The sequence below is a fragment of the Myotis yumanensis genome, unplaced genomic scaffold (genome assembly GCF_028538775.1).
Source record: "Myotis yumanensis isolate MYYU_CA2020_CCGP unplaced genomic scaffold, mMyoYum1.0.hap1 SCAF_11, whole genome shotgun sequence".
NCBI classification, from domain to species: Eukaryota; Metazoa; Chordata; class Mammalia; order Chiroptera; family Vespertilionidae; genus Myotis; species Myotis yumanensis.
The window spans coordinates 19,299,692-19,319,456 of NW_027223762.1; the positions used below are offsets into that span (position 1 = coordinate 19,299,692).

The window sequence follows — 19,765 nt, forward strand, 5'->3', positions numbered from 1 at the left end:
AGCTCTCACTTGCAAAGAAGAGATTGCCAAGGGACCAGAGGTTTTGTACATTTTTGTTTGTTTAGATTCTTGCATTATGTTATTTCACAGCAAGAGAAACCAACTAAGTTTTATATTTGCACAGATTTTTGTAATTTATGAGGACATTAAAATCCTGTTTCATTCGATTCTCCCAACAATCTTGCAAACTAAGAGGAAAGTTCTTATCAGTTTGTAGATGAGAAAACTAAAAATGGGAGCCATCTAATCTCAAAGCTACTAAATGACAAGTAGAACTAAGATTTAAACCCAGGCCTCCTCATTCCAAGCCCCTTGCTCCTCCTACTCTGCCACACTGCCTCTCAATAAAAGCAAAGGGAAAAAATTCATCATTCCGACTAGGATGATGAGTCCCCATTAACCTTATTGCTTGAAATGAACCCCCTTTGAAGTGTCCACTCGCTCTTCCTGAGCTTCCCCTGCTGCCTCAGACCAGCCCTGAATAGGTTTCTCTTCCAATCTTCCAATCTGGGCAAGCCCTCCAGCAGCCACTCTGTCCCTCTGCCCCTTGCTGAGCTCACCATTCCACTGGCATCACCTGATCTCTGCTATGATCACAGTAGCAGAGAAAGCTGGCTGTTGCTCAAGATCTAAACAGCCTCTTTCCATGGAAAAAAGATGTAGCCGGGCCATGCCTGCCCAGCCAGAGAGCACACTGCCCAGCCTCCCTTGCCCCCCCACTATGTGTGCTAAGCTCAACCAATGGAACGTGAAAATTCCATCTCTCTTACTTAACAGGAATTTCCTGGCCCACCACTTTCCCTCTTCTCCCTTCCTTTTGGCTTGACGTGTGATAACCAGCCTGATCTTGGAAGCCATGGGGAGGCAGAATGCTCATCCAATACAGGTCCTGAGTGTCTATGTGGAGCAGAGATGTCCGCTAAGCTGGAGCTCTCACCTTGGATGTCATGTGACAGAGAAGTCAACTTCTCTGTAGTGTGAACCACTGGATTTTGACGTCGCCTTATTACAAACGTTTACTTTTTTTACTCCAATATAATCACTTTAGCTATTATCCCTTAACTGTTCCATCACATCTCTATATAAAAGCTCTTTCACTTCTCAGTGTACATCAATACCTGGGTATCATTTTAACTGCTTCATTACAGTAATTGGAGGACAAAGGGAAGAAAACACTCTGAGGCATCAGCTTGGCAGATAAGCCTTCAGTGTCCACATCAGCCCCACCTTGCTTGCTGTATTGCTGGCCTGCTTTACCCCATCTGTGGCTCCACCCTGCAATGAAAGCACTTTAGGCCTTTCTTTATCTGATGTAAGGATGGTCAATAGTGGGAATATCAATTTCTCTTACGGGAAATCCTATTTCCACTCAGAGAGGGCAAAAACCAATGGCAAATAGTGTGATGTCAGTACATCTCTCCATGTCTGAGTTATTCAGTCATAAGTAACACCAGGTATGAGGTACCAAGAGCTCATGTTTGCATAAACCAAGTTCAGACTAGCCCCCTTTCAGGCTCCCTCCACAAAGAATTAAAAACATTCCGAGTTCAAATCTCACATCAAGTTACGTTGTTACATTTTGTTTTGACATTTTCCTTTTTCTGAATTCTGGAAATATTTATTTCACTTTGTGGAAAATAAAATATACCCAGAAAGACTTAGAGGAACTATGCACAACCCTTGTGTTTTGTTTTTTGAGAATTATCACACTTCTCTCAGCTCAAGCCCTACCCCAAACCAAGAAATCCATCCACTGTTCTAATATACCCCTTGTAAGCACTCTGCACCTAAGATCCGAATGGACAAAAAAATTAAAATATTTTGATGCATGTTTAATGAAATCAAAGGGTGATATAATAAAAAATGGGTAATAATATCACTTTCCTTTCTAGATGGATAAGTCACCTCAGGAGAAAACCCCCAAGGCTGTTTCACTGCTCTCGGCTAACAGTGGACTCATTACATAATCTGCAGTGATGGTGAACCTATGACCCGCGTGTCAGAGGTGACATGCGAACTCATTTTTTTTGGTTGATTTTTCTTTGTTAAATGGCATTTAAATATATAAAATAAATATCAAAAATATAAGTCTTTGTTTTACTATGGTTGCAAATATCAAAAAATTTCTATATGTGACACGGCACCAGAGTTAAGTTAGGGTTTTGAGCTGACACGCCGAGCTCAAAAGGTTCGCCATCACTGTTCTAGAGAGAGAGAGAGAGAGAGAGAGAGAGAGAGAACAAACTCAGCTCTGCTGAGAGGCTAGAAAGAGGAGAGGGTCCTAGAAAGAGAAGAAGGTGACCTGGTCTTCTTCAGACCCTAAAATCAGACCCTTTTCCTGACCTTGCCCATCAGATGATTTGCCTTCAGGAAATGGGTGGGTGAGCGAGGTGGGAGAAAGGGTGGAGGTTCATTCCCAACACTCAAAGATTGTAGATATGACTTTATAGGTCAAGGGTCAAGAAGGGCTCACAGGGAGAGGAAGAGGTGGTTCTTGAATACTGTATATTTCCCCCCCTTTCTCTTTTATAGGAGGTTGCGCTTTCTAAGCAAAGATATTGATAGACTCCGGGCTTTCTGCTTGAGTAGCTTCAGAGAAACCTGAAATGACAGAGAACTGGAGGGGAAGCCACAACAGAGAAAATATTTCAACAGGTCTATGAAAGATAGCAAATGGATGTGGAGAGAGCTATAGCTTGGCGTATGGACAGGGGGATACAGCTCTGGAGAAGGCTGATTTGCCATGAAGGATCTAGGAGAGGTGCTTTGGAAATGCTGGTTACTAATGGGGAGCTGAAAACAGTGGTTCCATTCCCAGCTGCACCAGGCCCGCTCAGCCACGCTCACCTGCTTCCCTCACATCACACACACAACACCTGGCCCCAAGTGTTTATTCCCCCCACCCAACCCCTGACACAAAACAGAGGTTCCCTCTAATGGAATAGAACAGAGCCCCACATGTTGGCACTAGGAACCCCAGCTCCCAGCAGGCCTCCTGCCATTCGGGCTTCTGTGTAGTCCCCACCGCACTAAGTCTAGGCTGGCCCTGGGACTCAGTAGAAAGTGGCCTCTGGACTGAGGCTTTAAGAAGGCTGGCAGCTTCTGCTTTTGAGAACTTTGGAGCCCTGTGCAAACATGTAAGAAGTCCTGCTGGAGGCATCTTGTGGAGATCACTTGGGAAGGGAAAGGCCCTGAGAGTTCAGGGGTAGAGAGAGATGCCGGCTGCCCCAGGGTCCCACCTCGGCCCGCCAGCCAGACCTGTAAGCCAGCTGTGTTGGATGTTTCAGCCCCACACTATCTGACTGCAGCCGCGTGGGCTACCCCCGAGGAGACCCGCAGAAACAGCCATCCTGCCCAGCTCCAACTCGCCCACAGAACTGTGAGAGATAATAAGATGGCTGTTGTTCTGAGGTGGTTTGTTATGCAGCACAAGATAACCGAAACAGGCACACTTAATCGTCTTCTGTCAGGCCAGCCACTTCCTGCTCAAGTTCCAGCACATTAATCCCCAAATTCCAAGAACTGAAGAGACTCGGGTGAGGAGGACAGAGAGGAGGGAGGAAACGAGGGTGTTTGGTTACTACATGGGGTAAAGTGAGAGCTAAAAGACCCCATTGGTAAGGGCATCAAAGGACTTCTACACCCATGAGTGTCAACATTCAAATCTGAAGTTTTTGTGCGCCACGGCTATAAATGCCCCACCTCTGTCTTACATTCTTCCAATGCTTAGTCAAGGCTACAGCCCGCAGATTGCTTTATGTGAATAGAATTTTTATAAAAATGTAGGAGCTGACTTCATGGCTGGACACTTCCTAGGGAAAAATTCAGAACTCCAAGGAGAAAACTTCCTTTTAAGTAGGTGGACGTCACTTGTCCTTGGCCCAGTGATTTGCCTTGGGGATCAGACTCTGAGCAGATGTGACCGCCACCCTCCTGAACAGAAGATTCTAGAGGCATTGCAAGTTTCCAGGAGGCTTCTGTTCCCGTGCCTGCTGCCATGAGGGCCCATCCCTAACAGGCCCCGCTCCTCTAGCCTGGGTCCCCACTGAGACGACACACCTGTTCTCAGCCCACAGCCTGGAGCAGAGCTGCAACAGTGAACCACAGCCACTGACCCGTAACGTGAGCAGGAAGTAAACACTTGTTGTAAGCTACTAAGATTTTGAGGTTCTTACCCACCTTAATCCAGAGAAAGTCAACTAATACAAAGCCCAAACTCTAAAACAGGGGTCCTCAAACTACGGCCCGCGGGCTACATGCAAATACAAATATTGTATTTGTTCCCGTTTTGTTTTTTTACTTCAAAATAAGATATGTGCAGTGTGCATAGGAATTTGTTCATAGTTTTTTTTTTAAACTATAGTCTGGCCCTCCAACGGTCTGAGGGACAGTGAACTGGCCCCCTGTTTAAAAAGTTTGAGGACCCCTGCTCTAAAAGCTTCCAGAGGGAAGAAAGAAATCTGGTAATTTGCAAAGGATCTAAGTCAATGCCAGACTTAAGATCAGCAATGCCAGGATTTACAGCCCTTCTTCAAAGTTGTGAGAGAAAATTCTTACTGACTCTAAAATCTATAACTGAGAAAACTATGAGGATATACTCATGTACGCAAGGATGTGGAAAGCCTACCATCCACGTGCTTTGCAGGAAACAAAAATAACTATATATATATATAATGTGTAAATTATCCTGCCAAAGAGAAAAGAAAAAATACTCTTTTTTGTTAGTGAGGGTAAAGGGAAATATGTACGTTCATTTGTTTCTGAAGAATTTAGGAAAACACTAAACATCCTAAAAATGTCCCACCTTTTGATCCAGTAATTTCATGTGCACTAACTTATTTGAAAGAAGTTAGTATCAATGTAGGCAAAGATTTAGCTACTAAGTCTGGCATGAAGCGTTATATGCAATAGTAATAATTGGAAAGACCTGATGTATATACTACTCAGGCATTAACTACGAAGTTATAATATTTTAAAAGTATTCCTTTAAAGTGAATAATGCATGAGTGTCTTACAAAAAGTATACAAAAAGCTATTCAATTAAAAAAAAACCAATTTTTTCTACCCATATACTTCAGCCATGGAGTTTCCTCCTTGAAGGCAAGTGATTCCAGTTTCCCTTTCAATCCTTCCAGAGACATTCTTCTCAATCTCCTCTCTCTCTCTCTCTCTCTCTCTCTCTCTCTCTCTCTCTCTCTCTCTCTCTCTCATATATATATACATTTATATGTAGCATATATACATTTAATAGTAGCATACTATTTAAACTGCTCTACCCTTGGCTTTTTACACTTAATTCTTCTTAGAGGTTATTCAATATAAGCACATTGAAAGCTATCTTGTTTTTTTAAACAATCACAGAGTATTCCTTTGATGTGTGTCCTTAATTTTTATAGCCATTTTGAGACCATCACAATGTGGAAGATTTGCAGAAGAACATTTAATAACATGGATAGATGTTCATGATTTTTTAAATGAAAAATAAATAAAGCAGCAGATCACACAGTTTGAGAGCCAAAGTAGCTTATAAATCTACAAATAGTCTATTCCAAATGCTTAGGACACAAATAGACATATTCACATGAAAGCATGGCATTTGCCGTTACAAATTCCTGGAACGACATATCCACTGTGCCCTTTGTCCTAGCAAATTGGCTTTTGTAACCAGGGAAACAGCCCTGGTTCATGATCAAAAGAAATATTGGGGAGATAGTCCAGCTAAAAGATAACAAACAGGGTTATATTGTTCTCTGGGTTCTTGATTCTCTCTCTCTCCCCCTCTCTCTTTTATTTTCACTTATTTATGCATTCATTGGTTGATTTTTGTGGGGATTAAACATTAAACCTTGGCATTTGAGGATGATGCTCTAACAAAGAGTTAGTGCTCAATGAATATTAGCTGTTATTACATAGTTTACTTTTAGTAATACTATATATATGTACATAAGCATATGAGTACACATATACACACACAGAGAGAATCAGTGGTTGATGCTATCCTTAGTAATTTTTCTTCTCTTTGTGTATTTGTCCATAGTAAGTTTCTCTTTGTATATTTGTACATAAGTTTTCTGTAAAAAACATTTATCATTTTCCTAGTAAGAGAAAAAGTACTAAAAATTATTTTCCTGATTAATAATACCTGGCACTGCTAAAAGTGTGGAAAATGACTACTTTTTCACACCACTGCTGGGAAGAAAACTTGCTAGATCTTTTCTGAAGAATGCCTTGGCAGTAAGTATCAGAAACACTAAAATTTTGCAGACCATATGACTAAGCAATTTCATTTCTAGCATTTATCCAGATGAAACTATTGTACAATATATATGCACAAAGATTCATCCATACAAATGTTCAGTACATCAATTATAAGAGCAAAAACTGGTAATAACTGAATCCTGTATATGAATTAAGGTTCTGTGTAGTAAAAAAATCATTTTGTAGAAGAGTGTTTAATGAAAGATTTAAAATGTTCACAATATACTTAAGTGAAAAGAGGCAGTTATAAGAATTATGGACAGTATAATTTTATTTTTGTAATACACACACAACCCAGAAAAAAGTTGTTTAAAAATATATCTACTAGTAAATGGCAACAATTATTATCTCTGGGTAACTGGATCATGAGTGACTTCCTATTTTCTTATTTGGCTTTATCTGTATTTTTCAGATTGCCTACGAGAAACCTAAATTATTTTTGGATGTAGAAAGAACCAATGCTATTTTCAACAAGCTCATCATAGATAATTTAGAAAATAAAAAATATTATATAGAAGAAAATAAAGTTACCCACAATTCTACCACTTAGGACTAACCACCATTATTAACAATTATTTTTTGTATTTCTTTCAGTCTTTTACATGAATTTGTGTACTAGTATAATCTTTTCCACGCCCCTCTTCTATCCAATTTAGAATCATACCACATGTAATGTTTTTTATTCTTTTTTTTTTTTCACTTAACAGACCAGGAACATCTCCCTAAGTATTGAATACTTTTTAAAGCAATGTTAGGAACGAACAAACTAGTGGGACAGATGTGCAGAAACTGATGTATAAAGATTCATTAGGAAGTGAACAAAGCATGCCCTAACCAGTTTGGCTCAGTGGATAGAGCATCGGCCAGGGGACTGAAGGGTCCCAGGTTCGATTCCGGTCAAGGGCATGTACCTTGGTTGCGGGCACATACCCAGTGGGGAGTGTGCAGGAGGCAGCTGATCGAGTTTTCTCTCTCATCCATGTTTCTAACTCTCTATCCCTCTCCCTTCCTCTCTGTAAAAAATCAGTAAAATATATTTTTTAAAAAAGAAAGTGAACAAAGCAAGTTGCAAAGCAGTATTATAGAACGAGAATATGAAATACTCACAAAGCACTTAATTTTGGTTATTTCTTTTTTTTTTTTAAATATATTTTATTGATTTTTTACAGAGAAGAAGGAAGAGGGACAGAGAGTTAGAAACATCAATGAGAGAGATCGATCAGCTGCCTCCTGCACGCCCCCCACTGGGGATGTGCCCGCAACCAAGGTACATGCCCCTGACCGGAACCGAACCCGGGACCCTTGAGTCCGCAGGCCGAAGCTCTATCCACTGAGCCAAACCGGTTCGGCTGGTTATTTCTTAAGAGAAGGAATTGTGGGGAAATGTTTGGAGGTTTACATTTTTTAAAAATATATCTTTATTGATTTCAGAGAGGAAGGGAGGAGAGAGAAACATCAATGATGAGAGAGAATAATTTATTGGCTGCCTCCTGCACACCCCTTACTGGGGATCAAGCCCGCAACCCAGGCATGTGCCCTTGACCAGAATCAAATCCAGGACCCTTCAGTCCACAGGCCAACGCTCTATCCACTGAGCCAAACCATCTAGCGCTGGAGGCTTAAAATTTCAAAATAATGTGAATACTGTTATTATGTCTGGATCAGAAAAATAATATGTAATAATAATATATGTATGTAAATACATAATACCTGCATTAATTAGTGAAATTGGATGAATGAAAAGCCATAATTTGCCTCTATAATGCATCAATGATTTGTATTTCAACATGATAATTGCTTTATACTTAGAATATTGATTTAAAATATTTCATTTGTATTACAGAAGGCTTGATATTTCTATCATTTAATGCTTCTCTCTAGCTTTGATCCTGTCAAATTTCCTAAAATATTGAACTGCCCTTGTCATTAATGCTCCCTTATAGGTTTAGAAATTCCAGAAATAAAAAAAAACACACACACACACACACAAAAATCACTTGGTAAATTTTTGCAAGATAAAGTAACTGGTAGTTAGCAAGTTGAGATAAAATAAAAATACTGTAAATAATGTTCTGGGATTTTACATACTGATAGTGCCGGAAAATCTCCTGGCAACGTTGCTAGATGGAGTCTTCTTGGGATTCAGCCAAGGATTTACTTTAATCCTGAGGAATTGTGCAACTTGAGAAGTGAAGCTTCAATTTCACTTGTACTTAATAGCTATTCTTTCAGACATGTGCATTCTTCTTTGTCGATGTTATTGATCGAAGGGCATGTTGTACACTTACTGGGCAAGAATGGCATTCTTCCTTTTCAGAGTGGCACCTAGCTCATCTATTTATGGTGTGCCATCATCTGTGGCAACAAGCAGATGAAAGTGATTATTAAGGCAAAATGACAGCAATCTACACTAATAAAAGAGAAACATGCAAATTGGTCATCACTCTGCTACGCCAACCAGCCAATCAGGGCTGGTATGCAAATTAACCCAACAAAGATGGTGGTTAATTTGCATATGCAGGCACGGAGCGAAGACTGAAAATGACTGAAGACTGAAGAGGCTTGGCTTCTCCGCTGCAGCCAGACCAAAGGCCTGGGTCCCGGGTGCCGGAGGAAAACCAGTGCCAGCAGCCAGGGGAAGGAAGGCCTATTGTGTGAATCTTCATGCAATGGACCTCTAGTCCTATATAATAAAAGGCTAATATTCAAATGGTTGTCATGCCCTCACATGTAACGATCGATCAGCAGGAGCCTGCATGCGCAGCAAGCATGTGCGAGTGGACAGGGCTGTGTGCAAGGCAAGGCATGTGCGGGTAGTGGGGCTGCATGTGTGACTGGTCACCAGGAGATGCATGAAACACCTCTCAGTCCCCCCGCCCCCACCTCCCACGGGTGGTGGCAGCTTGCTCCTGCCTCCCACAGAAGCGGTGCGGCTCCCTCCCGTCAGCTCCTGTGGAAGCAGTGGGTGGCCTACTGTGTGTGATTTCACGCGCTGGGCCACTAGTAAAAAAATAAAAACCAAGCCCAGTGTTGAATACCATAAACCATCTAATACCTCTTACTTTTTTTTGGTTTGCTTACAAAATAAAAGCTGGCCTCTTGCAAAGCAACTGGACCCCAGGATTTTGCTCTTGCCACCATGGATCTAGCTTCCACAGCAGACAGCATGGAGAAAGGAGATTTCGGAGAGGATTGGGAAGGTGAAGCAGATAGAGCACAATCCCTATAGGGCCCTTTCTCTGTCCTCACCTCTCCCATCAATCTGTGACTGACCTGAGAAAAGGAGGGTGGAAGAGGACACAGGAACAGGACAAGGGAAGATAGGTGACAGTTGTTTGTTTATGTCATTTCACAAAATATCACAGCTGGAAGGAACCTTAAAAACATTGATCTTGACTACTCCTTACTCTAGATTGAGGGGCCAGAGAGAGAACGGAACATGCTCAACACAATGCAGCTGGTAGCAGAGTTGGCTCTAGAACCCAGCCAAGATATCCGATGCATGTTCTTTGTAAGAAACAATGGCCACAGATGGCACTGCTAAATTTTCAAAGACATGGTTTGCTGTAAACTCATTTCCACCTCAATTTCTCACCCCTTGTGGTGCCCTCCACTTCCAATCTTTACAGAAAGATCCAAGGCCTGCAGGGGGCCCTCCAGCCACCCAACAACCCAGCAGCCCTAGCCCAGGCTCTATTCTTTCAGCTTACTGATGAAACAGCTCTTGGGAAAGAGATTCCTTTAAGCGAATTCACATAAATATTCTAACTGGTACTTTATCTCCCTAATCTTCTCAGTAGGATTACTTTGGAACCCAGATGAATTTCTAAATGTTAAATATTTAAGGCAGAATGAGGAAGGGATTTTTATCTCTCCTAGACTAGTCAGCCCGTGGGGCAGAATTAGTCATGGTCTTGCTCTATTCCAAGTCATAAAGGGCTCAGGATGCAGAAGAGGCAAAGGGGCAGAGGTCCTTTGTTCCAGGTTTAAAAAAAATACAGTAAATTTATTGATGGAAGTCTTGCTTCTATAAAAAGGCCATTATAACTGATAAATACTTGATAAAGGTAATCAAAGAAAGAAAGGTATAAAGTATTTGTATACCTATAAGATACTGCTATGTATATATTTTATTTTATTTCTAAATTTAGGTAAACTGTCCAGGCATTAACCCGGCAGAGCTCTGGAGTTTGGGGCAATTACTATTGCCCCTGGGTTACATTTGGAATCTGGATAGGAAGTGGATGAGGGACGTCTACTGGAACCCTTGAGGGCAACTCATGACTAAGAACCAATGATTTAGAGGGAATAGTTGATAAAGACAATTTTGGTGAGGGATTTTTATTTTCTAAATGGGATTATATTTAAGGAATAGCAGAGTATAGAGCATCTAAAGAGATGTCAATCTCTAAAATAAACATATTTTAGTGGGAGGATAAATGGTGATGGACGGAGACTTGACTTGGGGTGGTGAACATGTACAGATGATGTGTTGTAGAATTATGCACCTGAAACCTGTATAATTTTGATAACCAGTATCGCACCAATAAATTCAATAAAGAGGAAAAATAAGACAAATAAAAAATAATTGTAATTAAAAAAATAAAACAAATCTTTTTTAGGATTTCTTTGAATTCAATCTAAGATTATTTTTAAATTTAATTTATATAACATAGCGCTGGTGCTTTATAGGGGGCTCTTGCATTAGACAAGATTAAATATGGGGTGATTTTTCAGGATGAAAATTGAAGGTAGTAGTTGATTTGCAAATCCAGGAGGAAGGAAATTGAATAATGGAGCAGGTGTTTGTCAGAGCAGAGAGTGGAATGATGAGTATATGGTAAAGGAAGAAACTTGAGAATAACAGGGTAGAGATTCAAATCCAAGAATAGTAGATGTATGGCTAGAACGAAGGATAAATAGGAAAGAGGAAGGCATGAATAGTGGAAAGGTGATCTTGAGATGGGGACTATTGCAGGACAAGTGATAAATACCAATTTTTCCTCTTCTTCCCTTTTTTCCCCCTCGCTGCGTTTCTTAAATTTGGGACGGACTTTTCTTCTCACTCAGCACTTCCTCACTGCCTCAGGAATAGACACTGTTCATGTAATTTTAATTGCTGGAATCCACAGATTAAATTAAGACTTGGATCTCTTGTTTTTTTCTTTCTCTAGCTGTTTCCTACAGCTAATTATTCTGGACTGCTTGATGAACACAAAATTAAATTGGTTTTGTGTATTCCCAGACCTAAAATGCTGTTTCTTCACTATTTAGTTGTTCTTCCCCAGCCAACTCTTCTATCTTTGATGATTCCAACCCTTCAGGAAATCTCCTGGCATCATGGGGAGATTATTTCATGATGGCGGTGTTGGTGTCTTCTTTAAGTTTTCTGGTGAGGTCTTAATTTGTGCCTTTCTGGTTAACCCCACTAGGCTCTTTCTTTTGGTGGCTACTTATTCCATTAAAGGCTTAATTTCCTCTGTTTTTGCTCAGTACCTGATAACCTGATAGTGTTTGCTAGACAATAAGCAAACATTTAAAATAGTGTCAATAAACTAAATTGGTGTAAAAAGAAAAACTTGACCTTTTTCTTTGTTGAAAATAAGAGCCTTTTCATGTTGGAAATGCAAAAGGCACCAAATGAAAGACGAGCAGCTGAATGGGATGAAGGTTCATGCACGCTTCTTTGGGAGGAAACATGGTAACCACTATATTAAAAAAATTCTATGCATTTCTTTTAAGTGACCACATATTAATTTCGGAAGTCAATATATCTCAAAAGTTCTACAGGGTAATAAAAGTAATAATATTTATATAGCTTTTTATATTATAAGGCATATTAACATAATTGTTTAATACCTTGAACCACCTCAGGTGTTAAAATTATCATTTTAGGAAAGTGTTCTTATTTTAAGAGTTGAAGATGCTGATAATCAAAGGTCATGACCTGTAAGTGGCAAAGCCAAAATCTGACCTTTGGTAGGATGTCTTTCTAGTTGAGAGAGAAAGAGGGAAAGTGTGGAAAGACAATGGCACCCGTCATCCTGAACACTCCAAGGTGCTAGGGACCTTTTTTATGAGAAAGTTTTCGTGCAATTAGATAAGCCTTTTCCCTAAGAGCACACAGGTGACCACTAGCTGAAGTCTGCTGGACGGGAGGATGAGTGAGGAGAACTGGTTTAAAAGCAAAAAACACCCATCAGGACCCAAACTGACCGTTTACTTGGGTAAAAGGTAGAAAACATGTAGTCTAGCATCTACCCAGTTATCTAACACAGGTATGAACATTTTTCTCCCAAAAAAGGTTTCTCTTAGGCCACTGTAAAGAAATCCAGGAAATTTCTGGCAAGAATGTACTCATCTATTTGGTCAAATACAATGTCTGGGTCATTTCTTCACTACCGTGTTTTAGATTTTCTGCAAGGGGGTTGTTACACACGTTTCCTGAGAAGATGATGTCCTCCTTGGGAGCATAGCAGCCTCGACTAAAATAATTAAGATCCACAGATAGAGGCGGTGGGTAGCAGGGGAGAATGGGAGTCCTTGGAGAGTATTTATAGCTCTAGGTTTAATAATATCACACCCTATGCCTTACATTAAGTGTGCGTATTATTTGAGAACGTGCTTCTCAACTGTAATATACGGTACACCATTTAAAAACATATTCTGTTTCAGTTATTTATTGCTATATCACATATCATCCCCAATCATAGTGGCTTAAAACAATGATGATTTATTATTTCCATAATTCTGTGGGTTGACTGGGCTCAGCTGGGCAGTTACCCTGCTCTAATGGCTGGGGAAACAGCTTTGGCTACATTCAACTGGTGGCTGCACCGAGTGGGAAGGGCTAGGAAGGCCTTGGAGTGCCCTTCCAGTGGTCTTTCTCTCCACGTGGTGTCTTATCAATGGAAGCCCAGCCTACGCTTCTTTACAGCAGGGTGGCTGGCTTCCCTGGAGACAAAAAGCAGAAACTGCCAGGCCTCATTAGGGGTAGGCCCAGAGTGGCACAGTGGCGCCTCTGCTGCATTCTATTTGTCTAAGGAAGTCACAGGTCACAAGGCAGGGAGGAGGGAAGGAGACCTCACCTCCTGGTAAAAGGAGAGGAAACGGATCATTGCAAAAGGCAGGTGGGATGGGAGAAATTGTTGCAGTTATCGATGGAGATAATCTGTTTTCTTTCAAGCATAAGCACAGTTAAAAATAATAAAAGCAGAAAGGTTAGTTCAAAAGAAAATAAAAGAATTGAAGTATATTTAAATAATGACTTCATTCATTATTTTACTAATTGTTTTTTTCTCTTTTTTAAAAATCCTCACCTGAGGATATTTTTTTCCACTGCTTTTCAGAGAGAATGGAAAGGAGGGAGGGCGAGAGAGATAGAAGAGAGGGAAACATTAATGTGAGAGAGAGACATCAACTGGTTGCCTCCCACATGACTGGGGCAGGGGATTGAACCTGCAACCCAGGTACATGCCTTCGACCAAGAATTGAACCCACTACCTTTTGGTACTCGGGCTGATGCTCTAACCATGAGCCACACCAGCCAAGGCTGTTCTTCTCTCCTCTGATCATTAGTCTACGTTTGATCTTGAGCCTTTTTCACCTTTTTAAACCACAGAAACTATTGTGATAGCCTGGAATTGAAGTGTCAAGAAAATCTCATATTTTTTAGCTTAATTATTGTAAAGAATGAGAAAAATGTTCTGATGAATTGAAAGAAAAAGAATCTTATAGCCTCAAAGTAAAGTTGTAAAGATGTTCTCAGGAATGAGCATCTAGCCGGTCAGACTGGAAAAGATTTTGTTAGTTTCCCCATTTGTGAAACTTTCCAGCCCAAAAGGAACAGTTGGCATGCCAGCTGTTCAGATATTCCAACTGATGGGACATTAAATAAAAAGTTCTGGAATTTATATGTGACGATGACAGTTTTTTTTAACCTAAATACAAAACATTAGATATGGACTAATAGCTGAATTAAAGGGAAATAAGGAGACAGAAATATTTCTAACTTTTATTAAAATAAGCTAGAGGACACATTCAGGTTGTTATATATACAAATGTAAAGTCGCCAAAATATTTAATCCCATACTAAGTTTTCTATATATCTTAAGCTAAATTTAAAGAATGTTATGTATTTATATAGTTAACATAATACAACTAAAAAAGGTGTTGTAGTGAATTGTTTTTAGCAGCATATATTGCCATTGTGTTAATTATCAAATGCTAATTAGTATATCGCCATAATTTCATGTGATTTGAAATATGTTCTAAAATAATAAGTAAACACACAACGTCCTCAATGCATAATATTGAGAGATATGGTTAAATAAGGTTAGTTCACAACAGAAAAGAAAATTTTAACTTTTAAAAATACAAGTCATTTATATGCCTGGTAAGTAGGGTAACCCAATTCTTAGCTTATGTAAATTATAGGTTAAATATAAAGTTGACTGAACCCGAGACCCTGTTGCTGAAATATAAAACGAATATAATTCAGATATATTTATAGAATTCCATTAACTTATTATTTACTGAAACTACTAAAAGTTTTACTGAGGTTAGAAATGTACTAAATGTTCTTTGCCTTAATGGTTATCTTAAATTAATGTTTCACAGCATATGTGTAATTTCCAAGCTAATCAGAGTTAGATTAAAACATCAAAAAATTATTACACATTATTCTGCATTTTAAAAGCACACCGGTTTTATTTACATTAAAATCTAGTGATTATTAGCTCTAAAATCTACTTTAATTTATAAAATGTAACCTCCATTAGATGGTTGTCTACAAACTCCTATTGACTTTATAGAACTAGCAGGGAGCAGTTGTGTGTGTTTCTGTGTGTGTGAAAGAAATCAAGCAAGTGAGAGATGAGAGAGAAATAAAGTGACCTCCAAGCTCCTGGCTACATCATAAACACCGAAGTTTACCTTGGCATTGTTAGTGTAGAGCAATCTGTAGAAAGCATCTTCTAGTGGGAGATATGCCCAGGACACCAAGCTGAAGCAGAGCCTTAGATCATCTAGGTTATCTACTCTTTTATTATACAAACTAGTGGCCTGGTGCACAAAATTCGTGCACGGGTAGGGTCCCTAGACCTGGCCAACAATCAGGGCCAATCTGTGGGGTGACCTGCAGGGCAATTGGGGGGCCCCTGCTGGCACCTGCCATGGCCGGCCTGGGGCCTACAGGCTGGGGGCGCTCCTGCATTGAGCGTCTGCCCCCTGGTGGTTAGTGTTCATCATAGCGACCAGTCATTCCGCTGTTTGGGCAATTTGCATATTAGGCTTTTATTATATAGAATGGCAAGATAAAGGCAAAGAAAAGTTACACGTCTATATAGAGAGTTGCAAGCCAGGCCTAGAACCTGGAGTCCTAACTCCCAGGTCACGTGATATTTCTATTATTCTCTAAACTACCACTCTTAAAAACTTTTTGTTGTCTACTAAAACAAGAATGAAGTTGCTGAGTTAAAGATTTTAATCTAAGATAAACACATAGATGTACCCAGAACATTACTTTAACCTGTGTGTAGCCTTTTCTCTCTCTGACTTAACTATATGCGCTAAAAACCTCTATACTTGTGATTCATCTAATATCTTACACTGACTCCTCAATTTTTTTCTGTTTGTGGAATTTTAGGAACATTCTTCTTCTGGTAACATGTTTTAATAAAAAAAAAAATGCTTTGGGATTACTCTGTGCCATTTGCTCCAAAACCATGATTGGAAATCATTGATGGTGACAAATGACCAAGAAAGTGATACCTTTTTGAAAAAAAATTATAATTCTATAGCAAGTAAGCTAAAGAACTATAAAATATTTTCAGAACTAAAATTTTTGTCAAAAGAACTTACTAATTTCCTCCTTCCTTGTAGTTTGGGGAATCTGCAAGAGCAATGAGTGAAGAGTGTGATATCACTTAGAAGCTAGAAGATGGACATCTATTCTCTGCTCACCACTTCCTTCCCTGCCTGAGGGCTGTGTCTTTACCCAGTCACCTCCCTAATCCCAAGCCTTCAAAAGCCCACTGAACATAGCTTGTCAATGCTTCAGTCTAGTTAAAATAACCTTCAAAAAGTGACCCTCTACAAGTGCTTCGTGGTGGGGGCAAGTGGGAACAATCACCACATTCAAATATTCAGGTGGCGCCACTCACCACGACAGCACAGTATGTGTGCAGCAGCAAAAAATTATACACAAATTAAAGAGCTGGAAAGCTGGCACAGGTGAGGCAAGGCCCAGGTCAGCCAGAAGCTGGACAAGAGTGAAGGAAAGGCGAGATTACAGAATCCTGCGGGCTTCTGTGAGGGTAAGTTCTACAAGAGTCATGACTTCATTTGGGTACCAGACCCAGAGGTGCATCTGTTTGTCATGTGGCTGAGAAATGCAAGGGGACCTGTGCAGCCCAGAGGTGAGCAGCACGCACTGGAGACAGAGAAAAGCTGCAATCGGAGATTTGTGCGCCTGAGTAATTCAGGCGGCAGCAGTGCTACGTGACCTGGGTCACGCAGGGAAGCCAAGCATGCAAACGTCATCAGAAGAGTATTGTTCTGTGTGGTAATATGACTGCATCAGAATCTTTCTCTAAGCATTACCTGCTTTCTCCTCTCCAGTCATACGTAAATGATGGATTTGTGTAAGGGAAAAAAAAAGAGAAATGCTAGTTTGAATTCGCAAATGTAAGCAAAAGTAAGGGAAGACGATTACTCTCCCAAACTCTGCCCAAATCTTCATTGTTGTTTGAGGCACAGTTAGGAGCAAGATGGGTAATGGAGTCTTGTGCTATTCTGATTTCTGTGTGTGCAGCTTATATGTACATAACAAGAGCTAGAGTAGCATGAGTGGTTTGGCAATGAAGAGGCTTACATGATAAAAACACTACGAAAGCTAAAAAGAAATCTTTTAGCAAAGTTGCCTTTTATCTTTTATTTCTCATTTTCCTTGCACCTGTGGTATCATCTTATTAAAATTTCAAGAAACATACAACTCTGAAGAGGCGCATTTTTTAATAATAAGAGGAAAATAAGTCCCTAGCAGCTTATATTCACACTCAGAATGTTAAATGGCCAAATAAGCCCACTCAGAATGCCCTTCCAGTGAGCAAGGAACCACTGCTCAGATGCCGTAATTCTTTAGTAAAGAGATGCTCCCTGATGACTGAATGAGATTCTCTGGAAGTTTATAAGCCAGGCCTACAAGTGCAATGAACTTTTAAAGAGGAATGTGTTATTATTGTGTTTCTTTAAAATACTTTATGCTTAGTGTCTTAGTGCCAGATACAAGGAATTTCTGAACTTGTGTGTATCTGCAAAATGTTCAGGTGAGCATGCTGAACCTAGGAGCAAAAAAGAACTGATGAAATAATCTTAATATTTATTGACAGGAACCTCACTCTTTTGAGTCTTTATGCCAGACAGGAAGAGCCAGCCCATTGCTATAATTTCACATGAGTTTCTTGTTCGCAAACCCAAAGCACTTTAAATATTCGGCATCATCCTTAGATGTCCAGGATAACAGGCATCTACTATGATGCTTCACAATTTCTCGATGTAAACATATATGTGTATATATGTACATATGTTTGTATGTAGACAGGTCTGTCAAGCTTACTTGGGAAAATATCCCAGTGTAAACTGGGCTCACCTATTGAGGTGTTTTGTTTGTTTGCTTCTTTTTTTGGTAAGAGACACAAAGTGAAGGTAACTGAAAGAGAATCTTCCTGCTCTCAGAAGTGTTTACAGGCCTGACTTGACCATGATGCACAAGTTTAGGGCGGCACAAGTTCATAGAAGCTGTGGATGCAAATGTTTGGAAGAGACTGTTGGTGATAAACTATTTAGAAAATACAGCCAGGAGGACAGGTTTAGGTACCGAGATGTAGCCAGGAGGAGAAAAGGATAAGAAACCGTGATGCACCAAAGGATAGCATTAGAGTCAGCAGCCCATTATCCCAGGGTATTATGAAGTTGGTAATTCCTTGTAGCTCATCCACTATTTGCTGTGTAAATATACAACATTTTCTCCTGCTAGCTTTAAAAACAGAAACGTCAATGTCTCATGAGAAAGAGAAAGTAGAGTCTACCCTGGAATCAAAAAGTAAACATAAGTGACATTTTAAAGTTCCCTTCCTACACCAATACGAAAACCCAATAAAATAGCAGCATTACTCAACAGACCTGGTTACAATAAGAGTGAATTAAAATGCAGAAACATAATGTCATTTCTCACACAAACAGCAGCGAGGCAAGCTATTTGATATTGCTCTAAGACAGTATGTGGTCAGCTGAAGCAAGATGGTATATGCAAATCTTGTTCATAAATCAAAGTGTAAGCCCACAAATTCTCAATATAAATTGCCTCAAGAGGGGCGGCTCTGATGAGATTGAAAATATCTCCTCCATATGTGCAGTTTCAGACTTTATAACATTTTAAGAAAATGTTCTAAGAGATAAAGCTGGCATGTGAAAAGCCTGGGCAGAGGAATCAGTAATGATCAGAGCAAAACAATTCTAGAAGGCATCTTAATTTTCATATGGCTCATTTGCATTTGAAACACTGAGAATTCCTATCTCCCTTGTACAAAAATGTGTACATATTAAATTACTTTCCACTTGAAAGAACATTTTCCTAAATGTTTGGAAGATGATCAAATTTTAACTGGAGGACTTGTTTTCTTCCATCAGGTGTGGGGGAGGTGTGGCTTCCTGGTATGAGAGGCAACAGTTGATTCTAATAGCAGAACAAGACAAAAATAAGAAGGTAAATTGAAAACAATTCCTACTTGTACAGTTTGATTTAAAGGTGGCAAAAAAAGGATACATGTGGTACAAAGATGTCAAAAGACATGAACTTAAACATTAAATAGAGATACCTTTCTAAAAATTGTGATATTCTGATACTTGAAAATTAGATTCTATTACTTATTCTAGGCTTCTTATGAATGTACTCTAATTTATTTCAATACACAATTTCGGAGTATCTAAAAATTTTGGAGTATCAGTGTTAAAACGGCACATGCTCACCAGCTATTAAATGATAATTCCCAGGGCTTACTTTGTGCCCATCTCCAATTTAAAAATTTAGGGTATTAATTTTAGGATATTGGTGGGACAGCAAAGATTAAAAACTTCTTTACTGTCAACTTTAAACAATATTTAGTCTTAATGAATTTCTTGGTCATCACTCAGAGAGCTAGAAGTTGGTATCGAAGTAGAAATCTGAACTCACAAAATGAAACCAGACTGAATGAAAAGACCTTTCTGAATTTTTTTTTTTCCTGATACAGCAAAGTGTCTGGGAAAGAGGTGTGTCCTCAAAAAGAAAACCAGGACTTGAAAGCTATCCCTGTTTATCTTGGCCCTGCTCTCCAGAGACTTCACGTGGTGGAGCGATGCTTTAAGTGTCCAGCTGTGAACTGGAGACTTAAAGGTGGAGCATGTCCCACCCCATCTGAGGACAGTGTGGCAGAACTTGAGTTGGGAACCAAGAAGCAGGATGGAG

At 39.7% G+C, this 19,765-nt stretch overlaps 1 protein-coding gene across 2 annotated transcripts in view; it reads right to left on the reverse strand.

Annotated features, from left to right (window-relative positions):
• Positions 1-8,577: 8,577 nt before the first annotated feature.
• CDKL4 (cyclin dependent kinase like 4) overlaps positions 8,578-19,765 on the reverse strand; it is a 36,841-nt gene continuing 25,653 nt past the window's right edge. Inside the window, exon 10 of one of the 2 annotated variants that reach the window (XM_070429066.1) lies at positions 8,578-8,613. In XM_070429066.1, the coding sequence (XP_070285167.1) occupies positions 8,593-8,613 (21 nt within the window). In that variant the 3' untranslated portion in view covers positions 8,578-8,592. Of the gene's footprint in view, positions 8,614-14,336; positions 18,995-19,765 lie in introns of those variants that run through there. The other variant, XM_070429065.1, reaches the window with a different exon arrangement.